General features: G+C 42.9%; 1 protein-coding gene across 1 annotated transcript in view; it reads right to left on the bottom strand.

Annotated features, from left to right (window-relative positions):
- Nucleotides 1-2,764, bottom strand: part of samd4a (sterile alpha motif domain containing 4A) — a 77,112-nt gene extending 74,348 nt beyond the window's left edge. Inside the window, exon 1 of the mRNA XM_037697710.1 lies at nucleotides 2,569-2,764. Within this exon, the coding sequence (XP_037553638.1) occupies nucleotides 2,569-2,764 (196 nt within the window). The remainder of the gene's footprint in view (nucleotides 1-2,568) is intronic.
- Nucleotides 2,765-11,614: the final 8,850 nt, after the last annotated feature.

Here is an 11,614-nt window from a genome sequence, read left to right as displayed (position 1 = left end):
ACTTTTAGCTTTAAGCTAAACCGTTGCTACTTTTAGCTTTAAGCTAACATTTTTACTACATTTAGCTTTATTTATTTAGTAACATTTATTTAACCAGGTAAATCCCATTGAGGTTACAGATCTCTTTTGCAAAGGAGGCCTGGGCCTGAAGGCAGCCTAACATGCATGTTTTTGTTCCGTGGGAGGAAACCGGAGTACCTGGAGAAAACCCACACAAGCACGAGAAGAACATGCAAACTCCACCCAGAAAGACTCCAGGTCCAACCAGGGATTGAACCCAGGACCTTCTTGCTGCAAGGCAACAGTTTTAGCGTCTATTACTTTTAGCTAATCAGGTGCTACTTTAGCTTTAAGCTAACATTTTTACTATTTAGCTTTAGCATCTATTCTACAACTTTGAGCTAACTAGTTGCTACTTTTAGCTTTAAGCTAACTAACATTTTTCAGTCAGGTCATCTGGACAGTTTCTTTTTTTGTGCTGAAACGTTGCACCTTCGATCCAGAAGGATTTGAAGTCTTCAGGATCGAAGGTGAAACGTTTCAGCACAAAAAAAGAAACTGTCCAGATGACCTGACTGAAAAATGTTGGATTGTATACCTGGATTATTGAGCATGGACTTTGTTGTTTAAGCTAACTAGTTGCTACTTTTAGCTTCTGTTCTACTCCTTTTAAACTAACCTTTTGTTACTTTTAGATTTTAGCCAGCCTTTGGCTACTTTGAGCTTTTTGCTAGCATTTTGCTACTTTTAACTTTGAGATGGTTTTGTTCACCCTCTCAGTTTTAGCCTGTATAAATAAAGGTTGAATGAACAGTCTAGACGCAGCTACACACCAAAATGGAAGTCAGTACCTCACATTTTTTCCCAAGTCATCATGCTCGCAACGTGCACGGACTGATCTCTGTCAGTTTGTTGTTGTGCAATACATACTGTTAATACATTTTAAACTTTTTTACTGCTTTTAGGTATATGAGCATGTGTGTGTGTGTGTGCAAGGGTGGAAATCTGGAAACTGTCAAACTCAATTGCCCTTTGGGGATAAATAAAAGTTGTCTGAATCTGGACGGAGGGTATTTTCAGCTCCACCTCTTCACTCTGCGACAGGGAACAACTGGGCTGAAGGTGAGGAGTCTCTGATTCACCCAGTGAACCGTGTTCTGACTTATTTAGGAGCCAGCAGAACCTGTTGTTGAGTAGTAAGTCCCTCTGTTGCCTCCCCCCACTTTTGAATGTTCTGTTAAAGATCAAAGCCGAACAAGCTGGAGCTGGGGAGCGGTTCAGGAGAACATTTCATAGAGTCAGCTTTGAGGTGTCCAACTTTGTCCAACAACCGAGACCAGCCTGTACTAACAGCAGCCGCAGACCTCCTGCCACCGGTGCAATCTGTGCAGATGTGATCATCCATGCAGATGCTGCCACAGGTGCACACAGGCTCCTGCTCTCCGCTGCAGCAGAGCTTCATTCTGTTTGTCGTGAGCCCAGTCGGTTGCCACGGTTTTTGTTACCATGGCTGTGCTGCAGTGTGATGCAACAGAAGCCAGCCAGAAACCCCCCTCTGGGTGTTTTGGCGTGATACCAGCTCAGGGAGGTGCAGGACGTATGGGATGGCACACTGACCAGCTGACGACTCCGTCCAGTCATCCAGCCGACAGAGTTAACACCAACGTCTTTCTACAACCAGTGTCCCCCAGGTGTCAGTTCAGCTGCCACACACCACCCTTAACATTTACTGGTTTTAGTAACTCCCAGACAGGACATGCCCCTGAATACCTGTGTGTGTCTGATGTGCTTTTATTGCATTTCACCAGGATTAAGAGGATGCAGCTTTAGCGTAGAGGGAAAATACTCATCTGAATTTATAAACAAACTAGACAAATTAGCATTTTTTTCTTGCAAAAAAGCAGTGCTGAATAACTTGCTGTAAAACTGTTGAAGCTTTCAAAGTTAAAACAATCTGGTAAAAAACACCAAATGCACAAAACTGCAGCAAACAGCTAAAATGAGCAGAAGAGCAACCACAAATCCAAAACTAGCTAAAAGGTAACAACATTTAAAACAAGCAAAAAAAATGATCAGAAAAATACATTTAAACAAGCCAAACAGTAGCTGAAAGCTAAAAGCTCAGTGAAGAAATTCAAAGTGCAGAAAGTTTAAGGATTTCTAAATGAATTCATCCGAGGCAAATGACTAAATAAAGTTAATTCAAAAGTTACAAATACCAGAAGTTATTGTCACAACCACATGAATGAGCAGGACAGTTTAATGCCTGAACGTCTGCCGAAGTCGTTCAGAGTTAAATCATTTAAAAAATGATGACTCGGCATCAACCCAAAACCCCCAGACGTTTTTAAAGTTCGTGAATAAACTGCAGCGTCCTTGTTTCAGATCAGAAATCAGCCTGAGACTGAAGTGAGTATCAGAGAGGAAACAGCCTGCAGATGTTTTATTACCATCCAAACATGCCGGGATGTCTAAATGTACAAATAACTGGCATGACAATAAAGGTGCTGCAGCAGAAAGAAAAGCCCTGCAGCCACACCTGGGGTAAAGCGTGTCTGATGAACCTACCTGGACTGTTGGCCTCTCCTTCCAGGACCTGCAGCTCCGTGCATTCAGCCAGGGAGTGCTCCAAACACAGCTGCAGGAAGCGGGCCTGGGTCCGGCTCACCCTCTTCAGCAGAGAGAGAAGGGCCACCGTCTGCTCGCACTCGTTCCATCCCTTAAACCAGCTGGCCAACACGCCCACCTGGTCACGAAACATCATGGTCTGCAAGGTGGCAACCCGGAGCGGAGCTCAGAGAAGGTCAGATTAACAGGTGATGGTAGTGTGTGGCAACCAGTAACGATTAGACTTCACACCATTCTGTGTGTCCGTGCAGCCTGCAGCAGCAGGTGTGGATTTTAAAACCACCTTTTCTTGTGCAGGTCGGGGTGGGGACCTTCTCCCAGCTGCTGCTGAGGCTCTGAGATCTGATGAGTCAGCACTCTTCCAGCTCAGCCTGTGTCCAGCAGCTTCAGCCTCTTGGCATTCTTCTTCAGGGGATCCCTCCTAATCCTGCAGGAGGAAGTCCAGACTTTAGATTGAGTGAATTCAGCAGCAGCTCTGTCCTCCAGCTACTTTTAGAGGCAGAGCCTGTTGCTGCAGCACCTCTCCTCCCAGACTCGAGCATTTATAGCTGCCGCCTGCTCAGACGAAAATAAATGTCGAAAAATGCTCTCGGTATCCACCCATTCCTAAAAATACAGCTGTCGGTGCTGCTGCACCCCCCGGTCCTCCCCTGGATTAATCCGCAGGACTGCTCCGTCTGTGCCTAATTTCTAGTAGATCTGTCCGAGCCTGGGGCTGTTTGGACCGCCGTCCTCCTGTGAGGACACCCAGCAGACTGTCTCATCGTGTGGACCTGTCTTTAAATGTCCAACGCCACAACTTCACTCCGAAGTTAGTTGGTTAGCTTTGACCCGTGAAGGCGGTGACCTTTACCACACTTTACTCATTTACACTACGCGTCGTTTCAACCGGAGGACAAGTTGTTCAGAAGTTAACTCATTCAACCTGGGCGGTGTTTGTTTGTTTGTTTGTTTGTTTTTAAAGAGACTGGACTAGTGTGGAAATCAAAGAGCTAGCTGGAAGGTTCGTACCTGCTGCTGCACTTCGCATCGCTGGGTTCGTTTCCGGTCGGGCTGCGCGGGTTCGGTTCTGTTCGGCTTGTTTCTCTGAGGGGAAGCCGGACCCGTTCACTCCTGGTCCGCGGGTCTCGCCATGCTGACTAACTTTGCCTGAGTCTCGGGTCTCAGACTCCCGAGGTCTTCAAATCGCTGCCGTCAAGCCCGGAGGAGCACGTGAATAACTTCCGCTTTGGAATTTCAAAATAAAACGACAACGAACAAAACGCTTTTACAGTTTAAAGTCGGTCGTCCCGCTGCCTTTCGTGCCAGTTTTAACTAAAGACACTAAAAGCTACAGCTGTTTTGGTCAAATCACAGGTGAAACTATAATCCGTTTTGAGCTCAGTGTGTTATGACTCTCAGCTACTACCACTCATAATTTTAGGTCGATATCTATATAACTGACTTGATTATAGCCATTTTTATGATGATTAAAGTCGATTGGCTGCAGTGGTCATCTTGAATTTGGTAGACTCTAAAAGTTGAGGAGTTTTAAACACACGTTCGATGATTATTTTCTGGGAGTTTCAGTAAAATCCATCCAGGAGTTGATGTGATATTTTGCTAACAAGCACCTACAAGTGTAGCCAAAGTTCCATCCATTATCTGCCGCTTGTTCTAAAGTCAGGTCGCGGGGGCAGCAGCTTGAGCAGGGAGGCCCAGACATCTCTTTCCACAGCCACCTCTTCTGGGAGGACTCCAAGGTGTTCCCAGGCCAACCAAGAGACACAATCTCTCCAGTGTGTCCTGGGTCATCTCCCGGGTGGCCTCCCAGTTAGAAATTAACTGTTCAGGAAGCATCTTTACCAGATGCCTGAACCACCTCAACTGGCTCCTCTCAATGTGGAGGAGCAGCGGTTCTACTCCAAATGTCTCTCAGATAACTAAAAGTCTCACTGCATCGCTAAGGGAGATTCCAGCTAGCCCAAGGAGAAAACTTATATTGACCAATTGTATTCGCAATTTCGTTCTTTCAGTCACTACTCAGGGATCATAGCCATAGGTGATGCTTGGAATGTAGACCGACTGATAAACAGAGCTTCATCTTACAGCTCAGGTCCCTCATCACCTCAGCAAACCGGCACAGAGTCCACAATACTACAGAAGCTGCACCAATCCATCCGTCATTCTTCCGACAATGACGTCAACCGGACCACATCATCTGCAAATAGCAGGGATGGAATCCTGAGGCCACCGAACCGGACTCTCTCTGCCCCCTGGCTGCACCAAGAAATTCTGTCCATAAAAGTTATGAACAGAACTGGTGACAACAGGCAGCCCTGGCAGAGACCAACTCCCAACCCGAAGGCGTCCGACTTACTACAGGCAATGTGAACAAACTCTCACACTGCTTGTACAGGGACTGAACAGCAAGTAACAACGGGCCGCCAAACTCACACTCGCGGAGCACCCCCCACAGTGTACCAAGGAACACGGTCAACACCTTCTCTAAGACTACATGGACTGGATGGGCAAACTCCCATGACCCCTCAAAGACCCCAGTTAGTGTAAAGAGCTGGTCCAGTGTTACACGGCTCTAGCTCGTTTTCCTTGATAGTCCGGCTCGTTTAGGGAGGTGTGAACGCACCATCGAACTCTGTCAAGGAACAAAAAGGCGAACTCTGGCCCGGGCTAAAACCTAGGTCTCGGTTCGGTAGAAGCGAACTCCAGTGCGGTTCGTGTACAGTGTGAATGTAAACAGACGACCCCGCTCCACAGGGTAAACAAACACGCATTGCTCTGACCTTATATGGAGCCGTCAGCTGACTTGTGTGAAAAACAACATTCTCCATGGTCTTCTGTCTCATCTTCTGCTCAGGCTAAGTCCATTTTTGAAAAATGACAAAATATAACTCCTAAAACTGCTAAAACTTGATGCCACTCCGTTTTTATTTTTATTTACAGAAGAAGAAGAAGACGTGTCTTCAGAGGTTTTTGTGTCGTTTCTTTCAGTAGTTCTTGGTGCAGCGCCCCCACAGGTGAGCGGGGGAATAGGTTGGTTCAACAGGTTGGCTCGACTGCACAGTGCAGTGTGAATGCAAATGCACCAGCTCAAATGTACACAAAAGCTCATGAATGTTGGTCCCAAACCGAACCGAGTCTACCGGACTATCTGGTGTGAAAACGACCTCAAAGCTCTCTACAATCTGTGTCCTCATTTACCCATTCATACAGCACTCTACTAGATCTACACAAAGCTAATTGGAAAAAAAAATCACTTTAAAAAGACTAATCAGAGCTTTATCACATTCATACACTGATGGGACACGCATCGGAGGCAACGAGGGGTTCAGTGTCTTGCCCAGAGACACTTCAGCATGTGACAGCTGGTGGATTCGAACCCCCAACCCTTGCTTTGGAGGACGACTACTCTAACCACTCAGCCAGAGCTGCCCATTTTAAGATTTTAAGATGTCAAACAGTTAAATAATTATCAGTGACAGCTCTGCCCCGCTCTTCACCTTTGTGTCCAACACATGGGGTGCCTTAAGGGCTGTCTGGTCCGTGTAGAACCAAACCAGGAGCTGTGTCTGCATCCTGGGCACAAAGTCCGTCTCGTTCTCGGTGCTGGTTGGACGCCTGCTGGCCTCTGATCCCATTTGTGGTGATCATGGCAGGATCTCAAGGCTCAGTTGGGGAGAGGAGGGTGTTTGGTTTGGGAACCTCCGGGTCTCATCTTGGCTTTATGTGGTTCTGCTCTGGAGCTCATTGCTGCTTCTCCACACCAAAATGAGTCATTTAAGGTGGTTCAATCTTCTGATTAGAATGACTCCTGCATGCTTCCTTTTGGAGGGTTTCCAGGCAGGTCCCGCCAGGAAACCCTGGGAAAGACCCAGAACTTGCTGGAGGGATTGTGTATCTTCTCTGGCCTGGGAACACCTCGGACTCTCCCAGAACGAGCTGGAAAGTGGTGCTGAGGAGAGAGAGATGTCTGGGTTTCTCCCCTGGACCTGTTGCCTCCGTGACCCAACTACGGATAAGAGGTAGAAGATGATGAAGAAACAATTATTTTGGACTAATAAAGAGCAAATTATTCAAAAATAAAACCAAAAATAAGCATCTGACTCTGCAGAAACCCAGTACCGTAATGGATGGACTTAGGAATAAAAAGAAAAACTGTCACGTTGCAGCATAAATGGCAGTATATGGACACAACACCTCTTTATTCTATCTTTAGCAGTCAGGGGATCTTGCAGCTCTAAATAATAGGAAAGATTAAACAAACATTTGTTTTCCTTTGTGTTCATAAGGTGTATAATAAAGATAGGAAAAGCGTTCATGTTTAAAACAGTGTCTCATAAAACAAATTTGTTGTATTTTTAAAGATCAAACATTAAGCAAAATTTGATCAGTCTGTTGAAATCCCAAACTAATTGTCTCCTGTGAAAATTCCAAAGGTTTATTATTTTTAAAGTTGTCTCAACTGGAATTTAAAATCCGTATACGTAGAAACATTATTATAAAATCACATCATATAATCAAATATAAATGTAACTGTAGTGGACTAGGCCTATGTCAAAACTGACCAGATGGACAGAAACTGTCATTTCATTGATCTGCATCCAGAAATACAGTTTGACCCATCCTGAGACTTTCTTTCTTGAATTAATCAAGTAGAAAAGACAATTCTCTATGATCATTACTATTTTACAAATGTTTTGATAATCAAATTGTGTTAGTTCAAACAATGTTTACAGGTTGAAGAGAACTACTCGTTTTTATTTTACATAAACAGTAAGTAATGATTTTTATTCCTCATTCAAAGAAGAAATCAGGTTAATATGCATTTCTTGATTTTTCTGTCTTCAATGAGCAAGTTTGTAAGTGTGTCAAAGTTCAGGCTTCGGTCAACTAAAAGGTTTACTGAAAAGAAATGTCATGTTTAACTTTTACAGCAGATACTAGGAGGAGAGACTCCACGAAGTCTGAAGTTCTCCAACAATCTTTCTGTCTGTTTTAAACAAACTTAATCTCTGTCCTTGACTTTCCATAACACCTTACATCACAAACCACACCTCTGTTCTGGTCCATCCACGAATCAGAAAGCTCTCAAATGAACCGGAAGTCGAACCCATTTAAATGTGGCAACTTCCCAGTTCTCTAAGAGAAGTGTCGTCAAAAAGTTCCGTTGTCGTGTCGAGACGAGACGAGATGAGTAGAGCTTTGAAAGAGTTGGAGACGTAAAGAGTTCAGAGTTCTTGGATGCAAACGCATTCAAGATGATCCAGAGACGATTTTGGGGATTATAACTTCTGTTTGGATAACCTCACACGACTCCTAAGGGTTTGGCTGTCCTCACGGAGACGCTGAAAGAGTCAGAAGGGAACTCTACACCGACGCTGATTATCATCTGCCAGGTAAAAGTTCTATTTCGACCAAGCGTACCGTGGGCCAAGCTTATTCTCCAAAGAGCGTGTTGTTCTGGTACCACAGATAAATTCCCTCACACATCTCTCTGTAAGATAAATCTCCATTTTCCATCTTAAACTCTCCTTTCTCCTAAAAATTAATCCAGATGTTTTCATTAATGTCTGTGGTGATGCAACGGAAAATCATGGCCGTATGATTTTCCTGATTGTAAAACTGATTAAGTCATGTCTGCCGTTTTAGCTGAAAAGTGAAAACAATCGCCGTATTGTTCTCACTTCCTGTAAAACTATGCTGTTGTTATTTTCATATTTTGCCAAATTAATGTAAATGTTTGATGTTAAACTTTGATTCTGTAAATAAATGACCGCATTCATTTTGATGGGTCAAAGATAAATAACGTCTCTCGTTACATTTCTGTTAAATTCAATGCACGACATTTACACAGTCAGAAAAATGAAGAACCCGTGAAATGTATGAATATATCCAGTATATGTCATACTACATAAAGAAATGTAGCATTAAAGTAATGTTTTGGCTTGATTTTAACCCGACATATCGTATACGTAATCTTAACTTGCAAAGTAACTCAACAAATTAATTATATTTAGAAGTACTACTACAAGAGAATACAGTACTATGAAACTGTACACAACTGCAACACTTGTTAGAGGTTAATAAGTGGCTTTTATTTTGAAGGCCATGCGAGCCGGCTTCCGGCTCCGTCTCGTTCTATTTGATGTCGAGAGGAGCTCGCGCTGCTCGTTTCCACATGCTAATCATTAACAGCGGAGCATTACGTCAGGTGCTTGGCAGCGCGAGGAAGCACCAAAATAGTGTGTGTGTGTGTGTGTGTGTGTGTGCGCGTGCGCGTGTGTGAAGGCGCGAGCAGGAAACTGTCGGGAGTTTCTACAGTTGTATATAAACTCGCGTCCAAACAGAAACACCGTCAGATTTATTTTCCTTTTACTTAAAATAAAAAAAGTGATTTTATTTTTTAAATTTCTGTCTTATACTATTCTTTGGGCTATAAACATGAAAAAAAAAAAAACTTAAAGCTTTTGTTTGCATTTCTTTGTCATTTTCTAAAGAGTACTTTTTCCAAGTAGTTATCAAGATGAGAATCTGCAAGAAAAAAAAAAATAGATTTTTAAAAAGTCCATTTTAAACTGAACTTAGTCCCAGTTTCATGCCAGTATAACGGCCTTCAACGGAGTCAACGTTTAGTGATGTAGCTGCTCAGAGTACATGGTGGCAGCTGCCACTGGAAGAATGACCTCATCACACTGTTTGTGGAGCATTTTGCCTTGAATGTTGATTGTCGAGAGTCTTATTCGCACGGGATTAGTTTTACCTAGGGACCACATGCTATTTGTAATAATTATGGAGATTGTCTGTGTTGTTAATCCCATGCGAATCGGCCATGTCAGTAATTTGTAAAGTCCAAATTCCCCCGCAAATGACCTATTATATTTTGCTGAACTCCGAGGTCCAGTGATAATACTAATCCAGTGATAATACTAATCTAATGTGAATAGGTATCTCTGTGATTTGGACAGAAATGTGCAGGATCCAATACATAATGAGACAATTATTTTTTTTGTTTAAGCAAAATCATTGGGAAAAATATAGAACAAGGCTGTTTTAAATGAACTCGCTGCTCGCTTCAGATTTGGTAGATGCTGCTGCTGCTTCCTTTAACGCAAATGACAGCAGGTGCGGAGACGCGCGCAGCCGGTGATCAGCTGATCCATCCATCCATTCAGCTAAATCTCAGCCTTAGGTTATCCCATACGAATGTGTCACATGAAAAGCAAACGTTGGGGAGTAATTTATTTATTACGTGTCAAACTAATCCCATGCAAATAGGGCTAAGGACGTCTCCGCACCCAGTTGCTGTTCCAACATTTTGATTTAAAATCACACACAACTAATCTTGAATTTCCAAATGGTTTTACCACACACCTGTATGTACCTGTACGGTGTGTGTGTGTGTGTGTGGGGGGGGGGGGGGGTGTCAACAATGGTGATGTCCTTGGAAGACTTTTGGGATGGAAAAGTCCAACAACTATAAAGTATGGTGTTTTACACTCATGATAAGTAGTATTGCGCATATTTTCTTGTCTTTTATCCAGATTCACTAATATTTCTACCGAAATGTATTTTTTAAGATGCTATGCTGTCCACTTCCACCATACTTGTTGACGACACAGACTACAGTCGAGGGTCAAGCATACAACTCAAGCATCCATGTGGTTGTCAGTGGGTTCAGACAAGTGTTTTGTTTATACTGAGTTCATAGCTGCAGTTTCTAAAATACATATCAAAGCATTTGGACAACTCTTAAACTGCACCATCTGATGTAGTTTAGGGTAGAATTTTATTATTTTATTCTATAGTTTTTCAACAAATACCTTTAACTTGGTGCTATAGTGTTGTCATGGATACAAATGCTACGCGATGTCTTCACATCAGATTTTACTGCACGCCTCAATACTGTACCGTAGCTTCAAATTCAAGGTAAAAAGTCAATTTTTTGCACTTTGTTTTTGTACACTTAGTTATGAATGAATGAATATTTTGTCCTGTCGTGTTTACCTTTAATATATCGATATTTGAGTAACTGTCAGAGTGAAGCTACTTTGTGTGTATTTGGTAACTTCTCAGTGTGTTTCTCTGGTCTCTGCAGCGTTAATGTGACAGGACAGAAGAACACCTGAGCAGGAATTTGAATTCCTCGTTGATTTAATTCAGGCCCAACTTGTACATACCCATAGAAAGGTGGACGTATTACAACAGTCTCTGTACATAAACTTTCTCTTGTCCCAATTTCTGACACCCTTAAGATAATTTAAAGGAAACTTCATACACATTAGTACAGTGCCTTGTGAAAGTATTCGGCCCCCTTGAACTTTTCAATCTTTTGCCACATTTCAGGCTTCAAACATAAAGATATAAAATTTTTATTTTTTTGTGAAGAATCAACAACAAGTGGGACACAATCATGAAGTGGAATGAAATTTATTGGATGTGTCAAACTTTTTTAACAAATAAAAAACTGAAAAGTGGGGCGTGCAATATTATTGGGCCCCTTTACTTTCAGTGCAGCAAACTCACTCCAGAAGTTCAGTGAGGATCTATGAATGATCCAGTGTTGTCCCAAATGACTGATGATGATAAATAGAATCCACCTGTGTGTAATCAAGTCTCTGTATAAATGCACCTGCTCTGTGACAGTCTCAGGGTTCTGTTCAAAGCGCAGAGAGCATCATGAAGACCAAGGAACACACCAGGCAGGTCCGAGATACTGTTGTGGAGAAGTTTAAAGCTGGATTTGGATACAAAAATATTTCCCAAGCTTTAAACATCCCAAGGAGCACTGTGCAAGCAATTATATTGAAATGGAAAGAGTATCAGACCACTGCAAATCTACCAAGACCCGGCCGTCCCTCTAAACTTTCATCTGGAACAAGGAGAAGACTGATCAGAGATGCAGCCAAGAGGCCCATGATCACTCTGGATGAACTGCAGAGATCTATAGCTGAGGTGGGAGAGTCTGTCCATAGGACAACAATCAGTC

This window comes from Nematolebias whitei, chromosome 2 (assembly GCF_014905685.2).
Source record: "Nematolebias whitei isolate Nwh7 chromosome 2, NemWhi1, whole genome shotgun sequence".
NCBI lineage: Eukaryota > Metazoa > Chordata > Actinopteri > Cyprinodontiformes > Rivulidae > Nematolebias > Nematolebias whitei.
This window is presented reverse-complemented; position numbering and strand designations above follow the sequence as displayed.